General features: G+C 43.4%; 1 protein-coding gene across 1 annotated transcript in view; it reads right to left on the bottom strand.

Moving 5' to 3' along the window:
• The window catches only part of SLC36A1 (solute carrier family 36 member 1), a gene marked incomplete at its 3' end in the record, with an annotated part of 40,691 nt that extends 23,964 nt beyond the window's left edge, over positions 1-16,727 (bottom strand). The window contains exons 1-7 of the mRNA XM_082652155.1: positions 16,570-16,727; positions 11,410-11,500; positions 10,348-10,436; positions 9,780-9,875; positions 7,643-7,727; positions 6,855-7,073; positions 1,354-1,452 (exon numbers count right to left, since the gene is read on the bottom strand). Of these exons, the coding sequence (XP_082508281.1) occupies positions 1,354-1,452; positions 6,855-7,073; positions 7,643-7,727; positions 9,780-9,875; positions 10,348-10,436; positions 11,410-11,500; positions 16,570-16,712 (822 nt within the window). The 5' untranslated portion in view covers positions 16,713-16,727. The remainder of the gene's footprint in view (positions 1-1,353; positions 1,453-6,854; positions 7,074-7,642; positions 7,728-9,779; positions 9,876-10,347; positions 10,437-11,409; positions 11,501-16,569) is intronic.
• Between the last annotated feature and the right edge of the window lie 9,158 nt (positions 16,728-25,885).

The raw sequence follows: 25,885 nt of genomic DNA, 5'->3' as shown, positions 1-25,885 counted from the left end.
AGATGAGCCATTCTGGGGCTTCCCTGGTGGTGCAGGGGTTAAGAATCCGCCTGCCAATGCAGGGGACATGGGTTCGAGCCCTGGTCTGGGAAGATCCCAAATGCCACGGAACAGCTGAGCCCGCGCTCTAGAGCCCGCGAGCCACAACTACTGAAGCCCACGCGCCTAGAGCCCATGTTCCACAACAAGAGGAGTCACCGCAGTGAGAAGCCAGCGCACTGCAATGAAGAATAGCCCCCGCTTGCCGCAAATAGAGAAAGCCCGCGCGCAGCAACGAAGACCCCATGCAAAGATAAAATAAATAAATAAATTTATTTAAAAAAAAAAAAAGATGAGACATTCTTCTTGGGCAATGAGAAGCCCCAAGAGCAAGCATAGGGAAAGGTTCAAAACCTCAGGACAACCATGTACACACAATCACTCGAAAAGCCTCCCCCATGTTGTTAGAGCCTCACGTTCCATGGACACCACCTGGGCAATTCCTCAAATTGTGACACAAAATGTCCAGCTTCTAGGTTTTCTTAAAAGTGTATAAGGTGACAGGACAATCAGATGGGGACAAAAAGATATTCCATGAAAGAAGTGTCTTCCCATTTCCTAAGCCCTAGGTCAGCAGAGCTAATAACTTTCTTCAGAGAATACTGGACATTCATTATGAAAAGCACAAATAAAAACCAAAATAGGTACACCTGAGTGACAGATCCCTCCCTTTAGGAGAAGAATTTGGTGGAATCACAGCACCAACATGGGGAAGCTGAGCTAGGATTAAAGGCTACTCATTTATACAAGGAAAATACAGCTCAACAGTGTTCCAGGGCAGAGAATTCGTTCATAGGTTTATTGATTTAACAATAAAATCAATAGTATTATTAATGAAAATAAAAAGTACTTATGCTCACCGTATGTCAGAGACCGTACAAAGCACTTTACACATATCTCATTTAATCCTAACAACTACTAAACATTAAGCCCACTTTTCAGAAGCAAACAATGAAGGCTCTGAGCAGGCGAGTCCTTGCACAAGGTCACACAGCTACTCTCTGACAGAGCCAGGACTCACCCCAAGTCAGTCTGAATCTAGATCCTGTGTTCAGAATTGCCCGGCACTGCTGCTTACTGCACACACAGGAGATGAGTGTGCAACAGAGAGGGCTTGAAGGGAAACATTCTCAAACTACATACAACTTACTTCCAAAACCTGGAGCTGGGAAACTTCAGTGGAGTCTTTGAAACGCTGTTCATTAACTGGCCAATAAGACTCAGAAGATAATTTCTAATAGCATTTCCTCAGCATTCCTTAAAGCAGACCTCAAGGACACTGAGGGCACCAGAGAATCACAGTGCAACTCTTACCATCCCGATGCCTTCAAATGCAAAAATGGCCGTGCCAAAGAACAGAGGGTAGGTCTGCCAGGATGCCACCAAGGGGAGGAATTTGGGGTCTGGGATATCCTGAAAGAGAGAAAATAAAACAGACCAAAGGCTATACAGAGATTCATGATTTCAACCCCAGCATCAGACAGGTCAAACCTTTCCTAAGTTTGGGACAGGTGACTTGGGGACATTTATATTCTTTCTTTCTTTTTTTTTTTCCATCGCTGAGAAAACCCTACTTGCTTTGGGGAAAGACTACACCAAAGTATCATTAAAAACTCAAATGTTGGGACTTCCCTGGTGGCGCAGTGGTTAAGAATCCGCCTGCCAACGCAGCGGACGTGGGTTCAATCCCTGGTCTGGGAAGATCTCACATGCCACGAGCAACTAAGCCCATGCCCCACAACTACTGAGCCTGCGCTCTAGAGCCCGCAAGCCGCAACTACTGAAGCCCGTGCACCTAGAGCCCCTGCTCCGCAGCAAGAGAAGCCACTGCAATGAGAAGCCCGTGCAGCACAAGGAAGAGTAGCCCTTGCTCGCCGCAACTAGAGAAAGCCCACACAGCAACAAAGACCCAATGCAGCCAAAACTAAAAAACTAAATTTATTATTAAAAAAACCCTCAAATGTTAGAGACTGCATAAAAAGAATCAAGTCCTTTCACTAGGTAATCCCATCCCCAGAAATACAATCTAAGTAGAAAAAAAATGATGAAAATATGAAAAAAGTTGAGCAAGGCTTTTTAACAGTAAGTGATAACAACCTAAATGCTCCCAAACATCTGAACAGGTAGTTTACTGCACATCCAATACACCACAGAATATTATGCACTATTTAAAAAGTAAAGAGTGGGGTAACTAAGTAGTACATGAAAACTGCTTATAAAATAGTAACGAGAAAAATATTTTTTAAATTTATATATTCACCATGATACAACTACGTAAACACTCCACACAGATAAAGCTGGAGGGAAAGGTGGTAGATTTTTAGATGAGCACTTTCTCTACTTCCCTTTCTCTCTTTTTTCAAAAATTCTGTAAATCAACACTTGGAAAATATTTTTGATAGGCACACGACAGGAGTATCAGCACATATGGGGAAAAAAATAGCAAAAACAGCATTTTAAAAAGAAGGCAAATAAAAACGAAGGCACTTGATAACTGCAGGTACAATGTAAGTATGTACCCACCTGGATGACTAATGGGCAAGAGTCCCCAGTGATGGACAGTATCAAAGGAGCAGGACTCAGAGGAGGCAGAAGCTGCCATCCTTTCAGAATTTGGCCTTTAGATTTAAAAATGACTTTAAAACTGCCTTTTACAATCTTTTAAAACTGATTTCCCTAAAGAGGTCTCTAGAGAGATATGGGGAATGTTCTAACAGTGTGATGGAATAATATCAGAGAGCAAAAAAGAGATCTACTATTCCTCTCTGTAATAGGCTTCTCTTTGAAAGATTTCAAAGCAATTATATTATAGTCTTCCTAAGATAAAAAGGATTTCTTAAATGCTTTTTTTTTTTTTTTTCTGAGCCCCTGCTAAGAAATCAGTTAGATCTCTCATAAGAAGCACTTCAGGGACTTCCCTGGTAATGCAGTGGTTAAGAATCCACCTGCCAGGGAACACAGGTTCAATCCCTGGTCCAGGAAGATCCCACATGCCGCGGAGCAACTAAGCCCGTGTGCCACACCTACTGAGCCTGTGCTCTAGAGCCTGCGCTCCACAACTACTGAAGCCTGCCTGCCCTAGAGCCCATGTGCCACAACTACTGAAGCCTGCATGCTCTAGGGCCTGCGTGCCGCAACAACTTAGCCTGCGTGCTGCAACTACTGAAGCCCGTGCGCCTACAGCCTGTGCTCCACAACAAGAGAAGCCACCGCAATGAGAAGCCCGCACACCGCAAAGAAGAGTAGCCCCTGCTTGCCACAACTAGAGAAAGCCTGCACGCAGCAATGAAGACCCAACGCAGCCAAAAAATAAAAAATAAAAAAGAAGCACTTCAGTTCCTAGAATGAAGACAAGACTCGTAAATATTTTTGTTCTTTGATGAAATATGAGGGTGAGATCACCCCGTAATTATCCCTCAGTCACAGTGTAACTAAAGTTCCTGAAAACAGGAAGTTACTGGATCTGTCGGTTAATGGATGACTACTGCCCAGAGTGATATATCAGATCGGGCTGAGATATCAGAGAGGGAATTTCAAAATACATGTCTGGGGATACCGGTGTGAATGAGACCAGCAGAAGGAATTTATAATTCTACATACATAATGACTGCTACTGCCTTACACCCCAACGAATTAAACTTGGGGAAAAACTTTCATTTACAAAGAAATGTACAAATTAAAATCGGCTCACTTGCAACATATTACCTCCTCATTTGTACCACATTATCATATAATTGTAACAGCTTTTTGAAAAAAATGCTGTTAAATGTACATAAGGATTGTCAGATGTACTCCAATTTTGGAAACGTTATTAACTGTGAAAAAATACATCTCAGAATCAAGGATATCCCTGGCAGCGCAGTGGTTAGGACTCTGAGCTCTCACTGCCATGGCCCGGGTTCAGTCCCTGGTCAGGGGACCTAAGATCCCACAAGCTGTGCGATGCGGCCAAAAAAAAAAAAAAGAATTCAGGATATGCAGTGATAACACATTTATTGGATTTATTGGGAGCCCTTCTGGGCAAGGCACTCTGCTCAGAACTGTGCCATTTGTCATGCACATGATGAAGACAGCTGCTCGGGTGGAAGGCATCAGGCGACTTCCTACAATGGCATGAGCCTGAGGCGCAAGAGCATCGGTCATGTACAGGCTCGGGTTTAGGTGAAAATTCAGGAACTTTGGACAGCAGGAGGAAATATCAAGGTAAAGGGGGTAAAATGCCAAGATGGGACAGAACTAACAGCAACAACAAAAACAACCCAGAGGGACATCTTTAGCTGTGTACCACATCAAAATGAAGCTCCTGGACACACAGCCAGACCCGGGCAGATAGCACCATCAGATCACAGCCTACCTCCTGGCTGAGCCCAGAGACAGGCTCAGAATCGCTCTCGGGAAGTCAGCAGGGCTGCCTCATCCAAAAGCGCAGGTTGTACGAGGCACAGACAATGCCCTGGATGGACTTTCAGGGGGGACTGAGATGCTATGGAACCCATATTCCCATCCCAGCCCTCTGATCACAGCAACGACCACAGTCCAACAACCTGCAGTGGTTTGAAATTAAATGCGGTGTCTACATGAGCTGGCATCACCCGTTTTTGTCTTTAACGTTCACCACAGTGTGTCCTAGGCACTGACTGAGATCTCTAATTACAAAGTCAAATCATACATTTATTTACCCTTGCTTGTTTTAACTTAATTGGCTAGATAGGGAAAGAAACTCTCTGGAAATTGTCATTCATGTGTTCACAGGTCCTCCTTCCAGTCCCATAAAAAAATGGGACATGGACAGCTGTCTATTTTATGCGTTAGAAAATAGTTCTGCTTAGATCCTTGGCTAGTTTGATTTGGTATTCTTGCACCTTGACTGCTAGTAAGAATATTGCAAGGCTTTTTATAAAGGATATCACTTACATTACTAGAACCATAAAAGGTACTAAAATAAAGCTATAAACGAAATTATGAATAAAATATATATAATGAAGACATATACTTACATGATTATTATATGTAAATTATATATTTTAAATCTTTTTGTATTGTTTTTGCAATATGTTTTTTGTCTGTTTGTTTGTCTTTAGCTATTTATGATGTTTGAAATGGTAAAAAGTACCCAGAATAAAAATTTGTATTCCAAAAAAAAAAAAGAAAATAGTTCTGCAGGAGAAGAGTCAACATCTGCCATCCACCTGACTTACTGGGAGAAGGAAATACCAGTAAATGCTCACTGACTACACTGTTAGTCTAAACTCAGTATGCCATTTCCTCAGTACAGGAAGTCCTTGTATTTTATGACCCACTGTTTTCCTAGAAACCTCATCAGGGGGTAACCGGGTCACTGTTAAGCAGACTGTGAAAATGAGGTAATGTTCACCTGTCAGACTGAGCCAGATTTAAAAGATCGACACAGTGTGGCTAGAAGGGGTTGCTTACAAACTGTGGAAGGAAGTCAATGTGAAATTGGTAATAGCGTTTGGAAAAAGCAACTTGGCAATATAAAAAACTCTACAGTGCACACTGTCTAGCAATTGCGTCTCTAAGCACCTCTAGATGCTTATCTTGGAGAAGTATTTATACATGTCCACAAGAAGGAAGGCATACGAATATTCACTGTCATAATACTAAATGACACTACAGATGATACATGACTTGACAGGCTACGAAACTACAGCACGTCTATTCTCTGAGATACTATTTAGCAATTAAAAAGAATGAGATGAAACCAGGTATATCAGCATGGAAGGCTTTCTGAGATATTGTCAAAGAAAAAAAGCGAGGCAGATGAACACTACGTGTAATAATTTTTTTAATTATGTTAAAAAAACGCACAAAACCAATTTTTGCTTTATATATTTCTCTACATAGGAATACAGTGTGTAAATGCATTCGCAGGACCGAGAAACACACACAGTGGGTCCCAGAGTGGAGGAGACTCAGGGTGGAGGTGGAGTGTTCAAAAGGTACTTGTGCTGTCTGTATTTTCATAAGTATGTATTGATGAGTTATTTGGGGAATTAAATTTACATACCTTTTTTAAAAGTTATTCTTTTATTCACATGCTTTCATTTTCTTCCTTTTCTCAAGTCTTGGCAAATGTCTATAATCAACCAGTGTTTAAGGGCACATTTTCCTCAGCCTGATCTTCTACCCATCTATATACAGATGTCCTCTCCTGCACCTCCCCACAGACCTGCCCACATGGGCTACGTGAGGTGGAATAATCACCGGATTTACAGTTCTGACAAATAAATATAAAACTGGAGTGGTAAGGAATTACTTACTATTTGAATAAATATAAAACTGGAGTGGTAAAATAATAATATAATATTCCTTATTACAATATATTATATGATAAGATGATTCTTATATTATTTAATATAAGAATATAAATGTTATAGGTTAATATAAGAATCATCTTAATATTTTTCTCTATTTTCCAATCTTATACAATGATCATGTCTTAATTATCTAACTGGGAAAAAGTCTAAACCAGTGATCTCAGTGGGAATGATTTTGCTCCCCCACCCCGGGACATTTGGCAACGTCTGGAGACACTTTTGGTTGTCGTAATTTGGGGAGCGGTTGCTACTGGCACCTAGTGGGTAGAGACCAGGATGCTGCTACACATCCCGCGATGCACAGAACAGCCCCACAACAAAGGGTTATCCAGCTCAAACGTCAACAGTGCCCACGCTGAGAAGCCCTAACCTAAGTACACTGCTCATAAGTAACAAACCCCTATTTATGTTCCACTTACTCACTTTCTTTGTTTCTCTGATTATTTAATAGGTGGAGCGGGGAGCCTGGGGTCATACCTGAACAATGAACTGGTAGATCATAACCAGGCTGACCACCATGGTGATGTTGGCCAACAGGGAGAAGATGGACAGGACTCGGAGGTTTCTGACGAACACCAGAAGCACCAGGAAGGGCAGGAAGGCGAGCATGTAGAGTCTCGAGTCCATGGTGGGGGTCAGGATCACCGTCTCGTTGTTGTGGCAGTTGGTGGTGGTCCCATTGGCTGCTTCTATCACCTAGAACGAGGGGAAGAAAAGCTGCAGGGAAACCCTCTCAAATGACAAAGGCCAGTGGCCCTCCCACCAGAAGGGATTCTTGGCTAACGGCTCAGCGTGTGAAGAAGCCCACATAGAAAGTTAGTGGTCAGTGAACTGTCTTTGGAGATCTTCGTAATTGTTAGCCACCTGAATGTCTGAACTGGATTTGATCACATCTTACCTAAAGACAGGAGGACAGCAAGACATCTTGAGGTTTCTCGACGCCCTGGGTCTCTCTAAAGTATTTTTTTTCTTTTAATTTTCATTTATTTATTTATTTTTTGCCACGCCATGCAGCATGCAGGATCTTAGTTCCCTGAGCAGGGATCGAACCTGTGCCCCCTGCAGTGGAACTGCTGAGTCTTAACTACTGGACCACGGGGGAAGTCCCACGCCCCGGGTCTTTAGATAAAATCAAATGACACTGACACTGTTCTACGTAAAGTGTTAAGATCTCAATTCTTGTGTTGAACAAAACTGGCTTGGAAGAGATCCTAAACAGGAAGTCCACTCATCTCTTGCCAGTCTCTCTTTTTACCAGGGCCTACCTGTTTGAAGTTGTCAGCCAGAAAGACAAAATAGACACAGCAGAATCCCAGCTGCGTGACGATTAGGAAGAAGTCCACAGTGTGCCTGCAGGTGGGGAAGGAAGGAAGACAAAGATCGTAATGATAGCAAGCAAGACTGCCAGAGAGACAGGTGTTTGAACAGCGCTTATTCCCAAGTCATCACAGACCCTTCCCATCAGGTGACAAGGATGAGTGTGCCCAGGAAAGAGGAGAAAATGTGCCACGTGTCACTGGTCTAGAGCCTTAGAGGAAGGTGAAGGAGGTGCTATCTGTGTGGTTCCCGAGGTCCCCTTCCTGGCTTCATGTCAGGAGTGCTGCACGCGGTCAGGCAGACTCGAGACAGTCCTGACACTGCACTGGCCGGGGCGGAGCACATACACCAGGACCACTACCCAGCCCCTTGGCTACCCGCTTCCCATAGCCCTCCTATCCCCTCTCACACTGTTTGTCCTAAAGCTACAGGGAACCCTCAGCATAAAAGCCCAAGAAGTGGACCCCTTCACAGATCTCTTTCTATAACTTGCATCTAAGAACCAACTGACTCTCACATAAGGACACAGAAATTGATGTACCAAAACAGGCTGCTGGTTGAAGCACTGTTACAACAACAGCTGGTAACAACCTAAGGGGTCATCAAAAGGAAAATGATTAAATTATAGGCCATTATGAGATGAAACAGAATACAACAGATAAAAAGAATATGTTAAATCTACATGTGCTGATAAAGAAATGTCTAAGACCTTTAAGGGAAAAAAACAAAACAAGTTTCCAGTCAGTATGCATAGTATGGTAATTAGTATAAAAAATGTTAAGAATGTGTGTATGTTTGTATATATTCAGAAAATTCCAAAAGAAAACCCATGCAACTGTGACCGGGATATACTTTTACTCTTCACTTTATGTTCTCCTATCTTGTTCCAAAAAAAAAAATTTTTTTTAACCACCAGCACACATTAATTTTATTAAAGGAAGGCAGGGAGGGAGGGAGTAAGGAAGGAGGGGGAAGGTATGGGGCTAGAGGGAAAGAGAGGAGGAGGAGAGAGGAAAAAAGAGATGAAGAAAGGAAGAGGAGAGAAGAAGAGAGGTCAAGAAAGAATCAGCTAACAACCAACCAACCAACAGTGGTCACTTGGCAATCTGGCTTCTCCCAGGCACAGAAAACGACTTTGCTGAAAGAATTACATAATCCTGCATCACAGGAAGAAGCTGACTATGTGTGAAGGTAAAAGTCTCCCTATGACCACAACAAGGAGTTTTTCTGGAGAACATAACTTTAAGGTGATTCAACTTTTTTTTAAAAAAAAGGATTCAGCCCTCGATGTTATCAATTTTCTACATCTACATGTACCGTTTCCTCAAATAGGAAACAAACAGTAGAATATTTCTCTCCAGGCATCTGAAAAGTTACCATAAGGAGAAACTTCCAAACACCTCCCAACCCAGCTCCTGAAACGTCTCTTTCCCTAACAAACCCATTTGTTCTGGCTCACCTCACCTCCTCCTTGAAGCCTTCCTTCTCCTGCCCAGTACCCTGCCCTGAAAGCTCCTATCACGTGCGCTTCTCATCTGCCACAGCACGGCGGAGAAGAGCGTCTTTAGGGCTCCTCCCTCTCAGGGCTCCGGCGGTGTATTTCTAGCTCATGACTCTCTCTACTGGTATATCCTTTTCCTGATCTCTTGTTCTCAAGATTCCCATGCATCTTTCTCCGTCTATTGGAGTGCCAGGACTACATAATATCCCTCAGGGAAACCCCCCTCCCTATACCTAAAATTGTTTTGTACCACTTATAAGAGTGTGCTTAAATATGTCTGTTAACCAAACAAGGGGATGAAATATAATCACTGGTCACAAGCTGTCAAAGCTGGGAGAGCCCTTCAATGTCTTTCAGGGCAGGACCCAAGTTTTACCAATGAGGAAACTGAGGCCCACGGAAAGGAGAGGTCACACAGCCCAGGGTCACACAAATGACCACTGGCAGAGCTAAGCTAGAACTCAAGTCCACAGACCCAAGCAATGCTCTTCTCACGAGCTGCACTGTCTCCCACACCTCACCTCCCTATCCGAAGGCCTCCACACCCGGCGGCCACAGCCGCAAAGAAAAAGGAAACCCATTACCTTCCCCAGTGGGCGTTGTTCCGGAGCCAGGAGACGGGGGTGGCTTCCAGGCCATACATCACCGTCTCCCCATAGTCCACAAAGGGCTTGTTCAGTCTGGGAGGAGGGGAGGGAGAGGAAGGGCAGAGTGCAGGGGTCAGACAACGACAACAACAGAACAAACACAGCTCACGGGAGACCTGGGCCGGTTCCCCATCAGCCACCCTAGGCATACCGCTGAGTCCTGGGTCTGATGCTTTCAAGGAGCAGAAGTCTTATGTCAATGGGACGATTACTTCCCTTATAATTAACAACCATCTGGTAAACCTTTTCAATGGGGTAAATATTACAAAGTACGTAAAACCAGAATGTGGTCTCTGTCCACTGGATATAAGTAAGTGCGACAGATGACAGCAAGCTAAAGAAGAACACAAAAATCGCCAGGGAAAGGCAGTGCTGCGATGACTAGCAGCCACCTTCAGCCGGCACAGAGTCCAGAGTGATCTGTGTTAAGTGCTCACTTTCAGTGTTGGCAACGGAACCCCAAAGGACAATCTGTCACTCGAGAAGTGGCTCGGAGGGCTCTCACCTGCGGCAGAAGTGGTGAGCGCACTTCACCAGGATACCCATGCAGTGCACAGCCACGAGGCCTATCACCAGCAGGCTGAGGGGACCCATCTGCAGACAGGCGTTGTGGGTAAGAGGGGGAGAGACAAGCAGACAGAATTAGAACTGGATTTGCAAATGATCAGAAATTTACTAGGGAACCTTCCAATGACAGAACTTCCGGCAGAGCTTTCGAGAGACAAACGTGCTCACAGAGGTGAGCTGAGTAGGACGGGCATCATCTGAACCTCAGCAGGCCTTCTAGAGAATTAATCTCCCAGAGGAGAATGACACAAGATAAGGCTATTCCGAGACTGTTGCCAATCGGCAGAATAGAAGGCTCCTGGGACTGCGTGGGAAGAAGAGACAGGCTAAGGGGTGGTGGAAGGGGGAGAGTTCTCTCCAGAGCAATGCCACAACACCGTCCTTAGCGGAGGACAATCCCCGTCTCTAAGCTTCTCCAACTTTAAAAGAAACCAGAATGGCTTTGGATAGGCAGCCTATAGGGGGAGAATCATGAAAGGAAAAAAATAAGATTCTCAGAGTTGGCCATCTAAGGGTAGGGCATGGAAGGACTGTGTAGAAAATGGACAGACTTCTGCTACTAACTCATTAGTTAATATTATTGATAGAAACTTCCAGAAACTTTTCAAGTACCTCCTCCTCGCCTCAAAGTAAGCTCCATGAGGAAAGGAATCATTGTCTGTTTTTATTCACTGATAATATTCTAAGAGTCTAGAACAGTGCCTGGCACACAGAAGATCCTCAATAAATATCTTTAGATGATATGTATATGTATAACTGATTCACCTTGTTATAAAGCAGAAACTAACACACCATTGTAAGGCAATTATACTCCAATAAAGATGTAAAAAATATATATATATCTTTAGATGAATGAACACCTGAACTTTACTTTTTCTCAACTGAATTTGAAAAAGAAAAGCTTCCCATTTTAAAATGTTTTCCATGAAGTAAATGAAAATAAAACCACTGTCTCCTAAAATGTGTCACAATACTTCCTTGCACCGACACAGACCCTTACCAAGATGCCTGCATTTTTCACGGCCAGAGGCAGCCCCAGGAGTCCTGTGCCAATGTTGCCTTTTAATAGGTGGATCAGGGTCTGGAACCATCTGAAGTGGGAAGAAGGCAGACAAGGGCATGTTAACAATAATGAGAGCTAGCATTTACTGAGCACTTAGCACTGTGCTAAGTGCCTTCATGAGTTATCTCATTCAATTTCCAGAACAACCCTATGAGATAGGTATTAACTTCACCTTATGCATGAGGGAGCAACTTGCTCAAGGCCACGTACCTTGAGTGTGAGCCTAGATTCAAACCCAGGCTGTCTAGCCCCTGAGCCCACTCTGTTAGTCACTGGGCTATAAACTCTGTTCCCTGAAGCATCTGAAAAGTCCACCTCTCTTGGAGATTACATCAGAGGGACAGTGGGGGTCTGCAGTCCCTGGTGTACTTTTTATTAAAAAAAAAAAAAAGTCAAATGCCTAAGATTGGAGAAGCCCTCTTCACACAGTCACCTAGTTTATCCTTCTGCCTTGAGGACACAGTTTTCCCTCATCTGTTGTACAGACTGTCCACTTGAAGCTGCAACTGTAAAGTCTCTCAAGTGTCCTCATTATTTTTTCACTCAACAAATACCATCTATAATGTGTAAAACATTGTGTTAATGCAATGGTGGAAATCAGCATGAACCAGATATGGACCTCAGTCTCTAAAAACTAATAAAAGTCTCTAAGGAGATAAAGCAGACACGTTAACAACCACCCAAGGTAGAAAGATCCCTGTCCTTGGAAGAGTCCAGGAACAGTGCCCAGGGAGGGGCAGGGAGGTGAGGGTTTGTAGCGTGCAGAGACCTGAGCTGAGCCCAGCTGGGCCCTACGTAGGGCTCTGTGTGTGTGCCAACAGGGAAGAAGAGCCTGGGAACACTCGCCCAGACACAGGCGTGAGCACCAACACAGAGGAGTGCATCAGCTCTGTGGCCGCTCAGGTTGGGTGAGGGTGGGCATTCCATACAGAATGGGAGCTCCTCAAAGGACTTACGTCAGTGGCCTCATCTTTAGCATTTTCCATCCTCTGTTACTCCAGCAGGATACGGAAAAGATCAAACATGGTACCACAGACTTAATCAGGATTTGGCCCCTGGCACTGTCTGGAAATTCTTCTGTGCAAATAACCTAAATACGTCATAAATGATGCTTCCACATATTTCTTCAAATCTGCAATTCAGTAGAAACTGAAAGCAAGTCATGTGTTAACTTGTAAAGACCGCAATAAATAAGACCCATCTACACTCTCTGGAAAGGAATTTTACTTTCGGTAACCTTTCTCCCTCTATCTCCAGGAAGAAAATCTCTTGACCTTCCTACCGTCTCCCAAGCTTCTCAGGCAAGATGAAGAAAACTGCTTCAAGTCTGAATGAGAAGAGGCAAGCGCTCTCCTGGATTAAACTAAAGGACAGTAAGGGTACAGGGGTGACTCATTCATTATCAGTGGCCAGTGACCAGGAGATTAAGTGCAGGATGATGGACTAAGCAAATTTCTATCTTGGCCAATGTTTAATCCACTTAAGGGCAAAGATAAGCACTGTATCCAAACCACCTGCCTACCAGAGGCCTCCCCAAAATGCCTCTGAGCTGGGTTTCATGGGAGATCAGGTCCCTCCAGCCCTGGCTCTGCCATTAACTCCATATGGCAATTCCCTTCCCTTCTCCGGTCCTGTTCTCTCGTCTGTAGAGTGAGGGGACTGGACCAGAACACCACACTTCAGCTCTGAAACAGCAGGATTCCAGGCAATTGACCAAAATCATGCTTTTTAATCAATGGCCATGAGCTGGGATTACCCAAACCCATATGACCTATCACAAAATCAACTCCATGGATGCAGAGTCTTAACTGCAGGGGGTGGGAGGGAGAAATAAGCCTCACACATCTCTGTCATCTCTTTACGCTCCAAATCTGTTCTTGTATACTTGTTTGGTCTTAGGTCCCCTTTATACACTTATGAATTATTGAGGATCCCAAACAGTTTTTGCTTATATGGATTATGTCTGCTGACATATATTATAAATTAAACCAAGAAATTTTAAAACATTAATTTAAAATAACAATAAACCTATTACATGTTAATATAAATAACCAATTTTTAACAAAAAGTAATCTATTTTCCAAAAAGTATAATGTGAGAAGAAGGACACTATTTTCCTTCTTTGCAAATCGCTTTAATGTCTTGTTTCACATCTGGACTATCTACTTCTGCATTCAAGCTGTTGTGATATGTTGTTTTGGTGGAAGTACCTGAAGAAAATCTGTCCTCACACAGACATGTAGTCAGTATGTATCTTAATAGCCTCTTCCGACAATTGTGATAATTTTTCTTTGATACTACACCAAAACTCGACACATGGAGTGTCTTAGAAGCTAGTTGTAATGTGGAATCTGACCTTTTCATCCTCTCTTACACGAAAACCCACTGGTAATCTTGCTCCTTGGATGGACCTTTTACCCACGCACAATTTTCTAACATCGCCCTTTGGTCATCTGGGAAGATACTGATTCCCTGAGCTATGTGGATCTTCCAACTGCTGGCACATTTCATTACACGATATCAAAAAAAGTCACATTCATTAATATCATTCCTAATCTCATCAGAAAAGTCTTTGAGTAGAGGGAAGCTGTCAAGGTCACAGTGCTGGATACCAGTTTTTTTTTTTTTTCTGATTTTGCTCGAAAGCTCAAATTTCATTGTGGGCAACAAATACTACTGATTGTTTTTCTTGAGGCGACGGTCTCATTACTGTCATTTTCAAGAAAATGTCTGCCCAGTACTCAGGTCTGAATGACCTATACTTTGTTAGCTGTTCAGTAGAAGTTTTTTTTTTTTTTCAGTAGAAGTATTGCATGTGTACTTTCCATTTTGGCACACAGAATATTAAAAGACCTGTACCGAAGGGTCAAGATTTAACAAAATTAGTAATTTGACTGCTTCATCAAGGACGTGCTTAAGTGAAACCGGCTTATCCTTTGTATACGTATATGTGTGACGGGGAAAAATACGATGACAAGCATAATTTGGTGCCACCGCCTTGATTTACACTAAGGCGCCAGCAATTTTACCCATCATTTCTTCTGAACTATGACTGCAAATGTCAACACAGTGGAAAAACAAATCGCAGCTTAGTATTATTATGAAAACAGTTTTGACGTCGTGGGCTTCTTAAAATGGTCTTGGGAGCCCTGAAGGGTCTGAAGACCATACTTTGCAAGTGGCTGCTCCAGGTCACCTACAGAAGACCAGTTTCAGTCAACTGGTTTCTCAGCCTGCCAGCCTGGAGAAAAAGTACCAAAGCCTGATCAAGAGCAGTATAATGTAGCTCAATAGGGCAACAAGAAAACTTTGCCCAAAAGAGTAAAAAATGAGGCTGTCATCAAAGCAGTCGACAGCTTGATAACATTCAAGTGTTAGGAGATACCCTCACCAAACACATCATCATGGAAGCATCTGGGGTTCCTATCTGCACCCCTGATTAGGGATTTTTACTGAGCCCTAAACCCTTAGAAGAGCCTGGTGTGTACATGCTTTTTGTACATGGAACGAAGTACATATACTTTGCTTCTTGTACTTCGTTCCATGTACTTTTTACATATTCCCTGGCAGTCCAGTGGTTAGGACGCCACGCTTTCACTGCCAGAGCCCGGATTCAATCCCTACCTGGGGAACTAAGATCCCGCAAGCCTCACGGCCAAAAAAAATAATGAAAAAAAAAAGAAAAGAAAAAATAAATATGAAAATCTAGACCCCATACGGCAAGCACTGCGTAGACAAGCTGATGCCTAAGAACAAGGAGCAAAAACTGGAAAGGAAACTAGAGAGAGAGAAGCTTGGAAGAAGTATTTCACAGTAACAAGAGTGACTTCTGAAGGGAAGCTATCAAATGTCATTGGCTGCATCTGACACTCCTTCCACCTGGGGGAAGCCAATTAGGTAGGTAAGGTTAGGGAAAAAAGAGGACAGACAGTCCTCACTGCTGCCAGTTGTGGTCTAAGCAATATTTTCCATCAGCTAACACTGCAAGCAAATGGGGGAATCTAAAATAGCATGCCACAGGAGAAAGAAGTTACGGAGACTGAATCTTTATGAGCAGAAAACCAGCTAGAGGTGGAGAGGGGCTTATAACGTGGGCCAACCATCTCCTCTAGTTCTGAGTTCACGAGGGAAAATGCCCTGCACGAGGAGAGATTGCAGCTGGGTGGAGCTTCACCAGTAATGAACTCCAAGAGAAGCTTCCATGGTCTCCTTGGGCAGTCACAGTGGGACAGTGTGAGTCAAGAACGTAATGGATCTCTCTGTTAAGTCACACCCAACCCACAAGGGAACACAGAGCAGGTGATGGCAAAGCTTGAGGAATAAAGAGAAGGGCTGCAAAAGATGGAATGCTGGGGTCCAGAGAAAATGTCGGGGCTCTGCTGACTTTCAGAACTGAGCCAGACAACTCAGTGGAGTAGAAAACCCTCCTCTGAAACTTTTCATTTGAACAGTGAGTCGGTATAGCTTCACGGGGTAGGGGGGGGTCCTCAATTTTATCTTACATTTGGAAAAACTGAGACCCACAGAGGGCCAAACTCACCCAGATGAGACTTGGAATTCAGTTTCCAGGGGTAAGACTTAAGCCCTCCCAAGGGCATGCAAAGCAGATCACCTTTAACAAGGCCTTGAATGTTTTAAGGGCAGGAGAAGTTATTCCTCCCTCTTCCTACTTCTTCCGCCAAATATCCCAGTTGATTGGTGATGGGGACGGAAGTCTGGGGGAGACTTTGCAAAGGAGGCTTCCAATTGGACTTGGAGGCATGTAAGGTTCTAGCACAGACGACTCATGGCTCTAAATTAAGAGAATGTTCTCTCTAGAAGTTTTTCTGATGTTCAGGCTCTTACTCGGCACCAGCCTTCTGGGACCACACAGGTGAAATGAACAAAGACTAAGAAACAGACTAGAGAGTGGCAGACAAGAAGCGCAAATCTCAGCACCATTACTCACTCAATCTCTTTACCTCTTACTTTCACCTGTAAAGTAGGGAACTGATAAAAATAGGGGAGCAAAAATAACTCTAATGGAGATTACGTTACTAATACAGAATTTAGGAATACGAACCCCACCCAGGAGCGTAGACAGGAACAGCTACTTACGTTGTGCTGTTGCTTTCCCCGAACCGCTGGTAGGATCCCGGGGAAGAGAAGCTGTTCAGGCCTTCGGACGGACTCTCCTCCGGGCTCACATCGGTGGAGCTGTAGTCACGGTAGTCCTCGTTCCGAAGTCTCTGCGTGGACATGGTAACTGGGGGGACAGGGGCAGTGCTAAGACCTCCAGTGGCTGGGGCCTTTAGCTCCAAGCCTGGAGTCGGCTCTGGGGCAGAAGCAGCCATTGCCACAGTAGTTCAGTGACAGCTGCACTATGGATTAAGTACAATGAGGTTGCCTGATACCAAGAGAAATGAAAAAGGTACAAAGTACACATGGGCGGGCTGAGCTCTCTTGGCTTCTCCCTCGCAACCTATCTAGTCGGTGCCACACTCATAAGTTTCTAAATTTGCCCGCACACCTGGACAGAGCAAAGGTGAGGCACGGCTTGGGAGGGATGGGGGAAGACGCAGACAGGCATTTCTAGGCAGCCTTTCCCATTCCTTAGGTTGGGATTAACGACCCCTTCCTTTGAGCTAATTTCTTGGACCCTGAACAATACTGACATTGTATCTACATCCACCTTCCCCAAGAGCAAGCTCTCAGAGGATGGGAACCTAAATATTCCTAGCTGTATTCTGTTTTTCCTCTACATTCGGTCCAGAAAGAGCCTCTTCTGCATTCCAGAAATCCCTTCTAGATCATCTAATTCTGCTCAAACTTGCCACCAGGCCCCAGAGCCACAGATGACCTTCTCTTTCTCTCTGCCGTGATTTCTGGTATGTCCTATACTCTTTGGAGGTCATCAGTGATGCTCATTCCCTCATCCTAGGACTCTTTTCTTGCAACCAGCCTGCATACTGAGAAATGGCAGCTGAAAGCAGAACAAAGGATGACCAGGAGCATGAGACGTGCTCACCACTGGCCCTTGTAGCAACATCTCCCCGCCGCAACCCTTCTCCTTTTTTGCCAATTTTTCAAAAGCTGGTGAAAGAAGAAACCCTTCCTATTGTGTGCTGAGGAAGGATGGTGAGGGTGGTGTCCCATGAGTGGAGTTTTTAATAATTATACACCAGAAAAGAGAAATACAAGGACTTCGCTAAGATACACTATAAGGATACATTTTGAGAGCTGTGTAGGCTCCCAGAATCCTAGAGACGGTTGCTAAAAGAGCCTTCGGAGGTCACACCAAACTACTCATTTCACAGATGAAGAATCGTTCCCCCAAAAGATGAAGGGACCTGCTCTGCTACAGCCAGGTAGCACCAAGCCGTAAACATACATCCTGACGCCCTGCCTAAATCTGGAAACACCTACTGAATACACTGCCAGCTGCAGTGATGGGATATCATAATGAAAGAGAGTCAACTTCCTCCAAGAATCCACAGTCAAGTAAGGAAGAAAAGGCTCATGAACATTAAAAATTACCAATAAGAATCCTTCCGACACTTGGCAGACTGGCACAACCAGCTCCCTATAAGGGGCTCTCCCCCAGCACGTGGCTGGATGCCCATCCTTAGTCTGATGTGCTATCTCAGATGCCTGGTGAAGAGACAGGACCTCTGATGGCCATCACAACACACCGTCCCGCCCAACACCCATCACTAGCTGCCAGAGGATAGACAGCTCGGTGTCAAGTGCTCCCAGAGGTCCAGTCCCAAGGGACTCTTTGGAAACGGACCCCACCTAGCACCTGAGTGATCCAAGGTTGATCTCATTTTCTCCCACCAACTATAATGGAGGAAGGACCCCACGTAATCTCACGAGGAAAGTGCTTCCAAAGCCAGTGAAGGGCTTGGAAGTCCCAGAGAGGATCCTGCCTCACTTCACCACCATAGCCGACTTTGCTAGATATCTAAGTCAGCATCATTTACTCACGTGGTGGAGGAATTCAAGGAAGTCATCTAAGCTCTGGGGCAATGAAATTCTTAAGAGGGCCAGGAAACAAAAAATCTATTTAGTATCTCAATATGAACAGCTGAAAGCTGCTATTCAGGCAAAAGCAATTAAATTAATTGCTATGAATGTCAGAAGGCCTGGGTGCTAAAGCTGCCTCTAACACCAGTTTGCGCAGTAGCCTGGAACAATTCTCCTTATTTCTCTCGGGTCTTAGTTCCACATGCTCAAAAAGACGGGGCTGGGGCTTCCCTGGTGGCACAGTGGTTGGGAGTCCGCCTGCCGATGCAAGGGACGCAGGTTCGTGCCCCGGTCCGGGAGGATCCCACATGCCGCGGAGCGGTTGGGCCCGTGGGCCATGGCCGCTGGGCCTGCGCATCCGGAGCCTGTGCTCCGCAATGGGAGGGGCCACAGCAGTGAGACGCCGGCGTACCGCAAAAAAAAAAAAAAAGGCGGCGGTGTGGGGTACGGTGTACTAAACTATTGCTCTAATATTCCAGGAATCAATTAATGCAATTCTTCATGCAAACAGCAGCTAATTTCTAGTCTCTTCCAATACACCAAAAGCATCTGAGGAACAGAGCCTTCCAGGTGAACCCTGCATATTACTGAGGGAGAGGGACAGAAAACAGGCACTGACAAGTTCCCCAATCCCTCCCCATCAACCAAAAACCACTCTTGCTTACTTGGCACAGACGCTCAATTTATTTCAAACACTGTAAAGAGGCCTCTTTATGTTGTGACCCACAGCAGATTATCACTAAGAAAACTGCTCAGAAAGCAGCTGAAATCTACAGATCAAAAGTCCAATGAACAACTGCAGGATGTGGAAGATGTGGCTTGGCAACTGTGTGCATGTTGAAAAAGGAAAAAGAAATGCTACTTATGGGTTTTAGTTGATAAGCCCAACAGAAATCAATGATATCATAATAGATGCCAATTCAACTAATGCAATTCTTGGTTGCACTACAACAAGAGAGAACCCCAGGGAGATGACAGACTGTTCTTTTTTGCCATACCTTGTACTCCAGGCAGCACGCTATAAAGGGGATAATGATAAACTGCGGTATAGCCAGGGGTCAGCACCAAGGTCATGAGGGGGAAGAAAACCAGCTAAATAAAGAACGGTTGGAAGCCCTGAGAAGTTTCAACCTGGAGAACTGGCAACTCGGGAGGTAAAAAAACTGTCTTTAAAATCTGTCCTAGGGATCAGATTTGCTCTGTGGAGCCTCAAAGATTACTCAGAAACAGTATCAGTAGGTGGAAAGTAAAGGGAGGTAGGTCCTTGGCTAGACATAAGAAAGACAATTATCAAAAGGAGTTGTCCAGAGCTTCTCTGGTGGCACAGTGGTTAAGAATTCACCTGCCAATGCAGGAGACGTGGGTTCGAGTCCTGGTCTGGGAAGATCCCACATGCCACGGAGCAACGAAGCCTGTGCACCACAACCACTGAGCCTGCGCTCTACAGCCCATGAGCCACAACTACTGAGCCTGCATGCCACAACTACTGAAGCCCGTGCGCCTAGAGCCCATGCTCTGCAACAAGAGTAGCCACCGCAATGAGAAGCCCGCGTACCGCAACAAAGAGTAGCCCCCGCTCGCAGCAACAAAGACCCAATGCAGCCAAAAATAAATAAATAAATTTATTTTTAAAAAAAAAAGGGGAGTTGTCCAGATGGATCGCTCTAGGAGATAGTTCCTCATCCCTGGAAAGCTCCAAGCAGAAGCCCCTCTCAGAGTTGCTAAGCAGGAATTGAAGCACTGTAGAGGGTGGGTGCGGTCACTCCCTGGAGTGCCTTCTAGGGTTCTTTCTGGCAACCAAGGCGTCCTCCTCTTCTCTCTAGCTGTCCCCACTGAGTGCAAGCCTCCATGGACACCTTGCCTTGGGCTCTCTGTGATGAAACCTGGTTTCTACCGTCTAGTGCTATAATTGCCATTTCCTGCCCTGTGGGAGATTTTATTAGACCCTGTTAACTGTCCAAATGAGTATGGACACTTAATATTTAAGAGTTGTAATATTTAAGAGTTCAAGACCAGCTCTTCCTTCAGGTTCTTGAGGACAATGGACAGAGTTTATACAATATGTGTGGCCCATCAACACAAAGTAAAATCTCCATAAGATATTTAGACTCTAAAGAGTGTACTAAGGGACTTCCCTGGCAGTCCAGTGGTTAAGACCCCACACTTCCAGTGCAGGGGGCGCGGGTTTGATCCCTGGTCAAGAAACTGAGATCCCACATGCCACGTGGCACAGCCAAAAAAAAAAGTGTACTACATAAGAAAAGTCTGCATGTTTACTGGCAAACATATATATGTATACATTGTTTTTTTCAAGTGTACATTCAACCAAACTTGCATTGAAATACCGACTATTTGTATAACCCTGATAAATTTCCTTATATAAACCATTTTTAATTAATCAATATTCTCATTATTTTAAGGTTTTTTCCACTTATTTTATATCTACTCTTCCTTGAATCTACACAGTACACACACTGATGATCTTTAGTTGTAATATAGTAATATAATGGTCCATCATTATATTAATAAAATAATTTGCTTCACTAGCTCCCAACTGTTGGCTTTTGAGCTTTTGTTTTTGGACTATCTTACATCATAGCTAAAAAAATTCCTACAAATAGTTTCTAGTTTTCAAGTCATATCCTTGGAGTAGAGCTAGATGAATCGGCTTTTCTATGGTTATCGCCATACAAATGACTGAACTAACATACAGTGTCACTAGCAATATATGGACATGCCTATCTTTTCATAACTCTGCCAACTTTGGATTTTACCTTTTTTTTTTTTTTTTGGGGCCACACAGGTTGTGGGATCTTAGTTCCCTGACCACGGATTGAACCTGGGCCCCAGCAGTGAAAGCACTGAGTCTTAACCACTGGACTGCCAGGGAATTCCTGGATTTTATCATTTTTATTTTTGCTATTTCTGATGAATGGGTGGCTCCTTGTATTTATTTTATTTTACGTTTCTTTAATTTCCAACAAAGACCACTGATAATAAAAACTGTAAGAGCATCTTTCCCCCACCTACCAGACTCATACTTTTGGAAATACTAAACTCATTTTTGAACTTACTTTTGAATATACTAAAATGTTCTCAAGATAGCTATTTAAGACTTAGTGATCAAATTCTATTCCAAATTCAGTACAATAAACAAGATAAATTCCAATAACGGAAGGAGAATCCATCTGTATGAGTTTGTAGGTCTCTTTCAGGGCACACGGGAAGGTCGGGGAGAGGAAAAGAGGAGGGAGGGAGAGGCAGTACTAAAGTGTTAGCTTCATTACTAAAATTTAAACAATACTTCTAAGGGTGACTTGTAAACACATAAAAAATTATCCTCTAAAAACCATTAGAACTAATAAGCTCAGCAAAGTTGCAGGATATAAGATCAATATACAAAAATCAGTTGTATTTCTTTGTACTTTCAGTGAACAATTTGAAAACAAAACTGAAAAAACAGTTCTATTTACAATAGCATCAAAAAGAATCAAATATTCAGGAAGAAATTTAGCCAAGTAGGTGTAAGACTTGTACGTGAAAACTATAAAACATTGTTGAAAGAAATTAAAGAAGACCTAAATAAATGAAAAACATCCCAATATTCATGAATTAGATGATTTAATACTGTTAAGATGGCAATATTCCCTAAATTGATCCACAGATTCAATTGAATCCCTATCAAAATCCCAGCTGCCTTTCTGCAGAAATTAACAAGCCAATTCTAAAATTCATATGGAAATTGAAGAGGCCCAAATTAGCCAAAACAATTTTGGAGAAAAAGAACGAAGTTGGAGGACTTCCCAATTGCTACACAAAGCTACAGTGACCCCAAGACAATACAGTATTGGCATAATGACAGACAGATAGATCAACAGAATAGAATTTAGAGTCCAGAAATTAACTCTCATACCTACGGTCAATTGATTTTTGACAAGGGTGCCAAGACAATTCAATGGAGGAAAAAATAGTCTTTTCAACAATTGACACTGGGACAACTGGATATCCACGTGCAAAAGAATGAAGTAACTCTACCTCACACTATATATAAAAATTAACTCAAAATAGGTCAAAGACCTACATGTAGGGGCTAAAACTATAAAAACTCTTATTAGAAAACATAGGTATAAACTTTTGTGACCATGGATTAAGCAGAGTTTCTTATATACGACAGCAGAAGCACAAGAAAAAATAGGTAAATTAGACCTAATCAAAATTTAAAATGTATATGCCTCAAAGGATACCACCAAGAAAGTGAAAAACAACCCACAGAATGGGAAAAATTTTCTGCAAATATATTACACTTCAATAATAAAGTGAAAACCCAATTAAAAAATGGGCAAAGGATCTGAATAATATTTCACCGAAGATGTGAAAATGCCAATAATCATCTGTAAAAATACTCAATATCCTTAGCCATCAGGTAAATGAGAAACAAATATCACAATGAGATACCACTTCACACCCACCAGCATGGCTAGACTCAAAGACAGATAATAATAAGTATCCGCAAGGACGCAGACAAATTGTAGAGGGTTCCCTCTTACACTGCTGGTGGGAATGTAAAATGGTGCAATCACTTTGGAAAACAGTCTGGCAGTTCCTCAAAAGGCTAAACATAGTTACCATATGATCCAGCAATGATTCCACTCCTAGGTACATACCAAAATGAAAATGTATGTCCATAGAAAAACATACACACAAATGTTCATAGCAGCATTATTCCTAGTAGCCAAAAAAAACCCTGATAAATGGATAAATGAAATGTGGAATATTCATACAATGGAATATTATTCAGCAATAAAAAGAAATGAAATACTGATAGATGCTACAGCGCAGATGATCCTTCAAGACATTATTCTAAGGGAAAGAAGTCAGTCACAGAGGATCATATAGTGTATGATTTCATTCATATGAAAGTTCAGAATAGGGAAACCTATAGAGAAAAAGTAGATTAGTAGTTGCCTAGAGTTTGCGGTAGGGAGTTGGGAGGGATTAGGAGGTGACAGCTAAAGGGTTCAGAGTTTCTTTTGGGTGATGAAATGTTCTAAAATTGATTGTGTTGACGGTTGCACAACTTTGTGAGTTCAGTGGAAAAGCTATTGAATTGTACACTTTAAATGGATGAATAGTATGCTATGTGAATTATATCTCAATAAAACTGCTAAAAAAAAAAAACAAAACAGATTTCTGGGCCCAATCTGATTCAGCCTGAGCATTTTAATTTTAACAAGCTTCTTAGATGATCCCGATTACAGGCAGATTTATATAAAGCACTATGAAAAAAAACATATAGGGCTTCCCTGGTGGCACAGTGGTTGAGAGTCCGCCTGCCGATGCAGGGGACACATGTTCATGCCCCAATCCGGGAGGATCCCACATGCCACGGAGCGGCTGGGCCCGTGAGCCATGGCTGCTGAGCCTGCGCGTCCGGAGCCTGTGCTCCGCAACGGGAGAGGACACAACAGTGAGAGGCCTGCATACCACAAAAAAAAAAAAAAATATATATATATATATATATATATATGATCTCATGATAGGTATACCACAGGCCTCACCTCCTACCAAAGTTCATGGATTGGTGATAATACGCAGACTAAAAGTGCTACCTATTATTCTGAAACAATTACATTCTCTGGAACCCAGAGAAACAGCGAATTCTCTAGATATATACGTTCTCTTCTCTGTTGCTGGAATTCCAAAAACATGAACAAGGACACAGACTGTGTTCCTATATGTGGTCTACAGGGAGGGAAGTGAACATTTCTGACATCCACAAGATTTATTGTAGAGGACATCAGATAGGACTCCATCTGATCTACCAAAAAAGTACATTCCCTAACTTGAGACTCCTGCCTGAGAGGCTCTGGTGCAAGGACAGCCGCAAAACAGCTGCTGACATCAGCAGGCTCTGCACGGAAGCAGCTGAAAGAGCAAACACACTCACGTTTTACCCACAATTATAAAAACCTCTAAATGTTAGGACCAGGCATGACTGACAGGTAACCAAGCTCCAGTTTCCCATTTATAGGTGAGGAAACCAAGCCCCCAGCTGGTTAACAGTTTGGGATTAGGATACAGCATATCCGATTCCTAGTCCAGTGTTCTTCCTAACACACCATCTATTCTCCCCAAAATCTCCCTGGGAACAAAGCTGGGGCAGGATTAGGTCTACAGGGGGAATCCTGAATAATAAAAAGTACATGAGTTCAGAGCCTAGTTGTGTGACCCTGATCTCCCTTTGTCTCAATTTCCTCATCTGAAAAATGTCATTGAGAATGCTTACATAAAAAAAAAAAAAAAGAATGCTTACATCACAATATTGTTACGAGGTAGAAGGAAAAGATGTTAATTATGTTGCCTGGTACATAATAGACCCTCACTAATGGCAGCAACTGTGTTATTACCAGAGAGAAGTTCAAGGACGGAAGTCAGAAGTTCAAGTCAGGGAGTCACTACACAAATAAAGCGCTGCAGGACTTCCTCCATTCCATCACTCTGGAGAGCTGAGCCAGGTCTCCATCTCGGAAACAGTGATCTATGTGCCAAGAGCATCCCAGTAACCCATGTAGACAGATTCCTGAACTTCATGGAAAAGGGAAGCACAGAGGAGTCTTTCCTACTAGAGAGGGTCATTGAGAACTGGCCCCGGGTGTCAAGGATTCCAAGAGAAACATATGGAAGGAAAAAGAAGAGACAGCACCAAATACAGCATCAGGAGGTTTCTCTTTTTGCATATGCAGAATATCCTATCCACTGGACCCCACACTCATTAAATAGAGACTAGCTTTGTGTGCTCAGACCCAGTAAGGCCCGGCCAAAGGAAGGAGGTACAAGATTCCGCCGAGATCTGGGTTAAGACAATGTGAGCTTCCTCTATGGGAAAAAGAGAAAGCTAGCCTAGGACTCAGTGGGTAGTCACACACCTCTGGAAGAAAGTATGAGGACCAGTCAGCAAAAGTAGAAACCAAAGTCCACTCACTCAGCCCAGCTCTAGGATCTCACTTCAGGTCAGGATGGAAAGAAAGAATATACCATTAACAGCAATGACTCTTCAGCATCTGACCCTGGAAGAGGTATCAAGAACTTAAAGAACTGAGACACTCACTGGGGAAGAGAGGAGGGATAAAAAGAAGGAAAAAGTGGAATATTTAACATGAGAATTGTTATCTGAGCAAAGGGGAAAAATAAAGCATTCACAAAAGTGCACCTCGGTTCCATCTACCCTACCTCACATTCCACATGCTAACAAGTCCAGTCCTAGAATTTCAAAGAACTTCTGAGTTAGAAGAAAACTGAATTTTTTTTTTTTTTTTTTTTTGCGGTACGCGGGCCTCTCACTGCTGTGGCCCCTCCCGCTGCAGAGCACAGGCTCCGGACGCGCAGGCCCAGCAGCCATGGCTCACGG

Source organism: Grampus griseus, assembly GCF_964374135.1.
Source record: "Grampus griseus genome assembly, chromosome: 3".
Taxonomy (NCBI): Eukaryota; Metazoa; Chordata; class Mammalia; order Artiodactyla; family Delphinidae; genus Grampus; species Grampus griseus.
The sequence above is the reverse complement of the archived record's forward strand: the minus strand, read 5'-3'. Positions and strand labels throughout refer to the sequence as shown.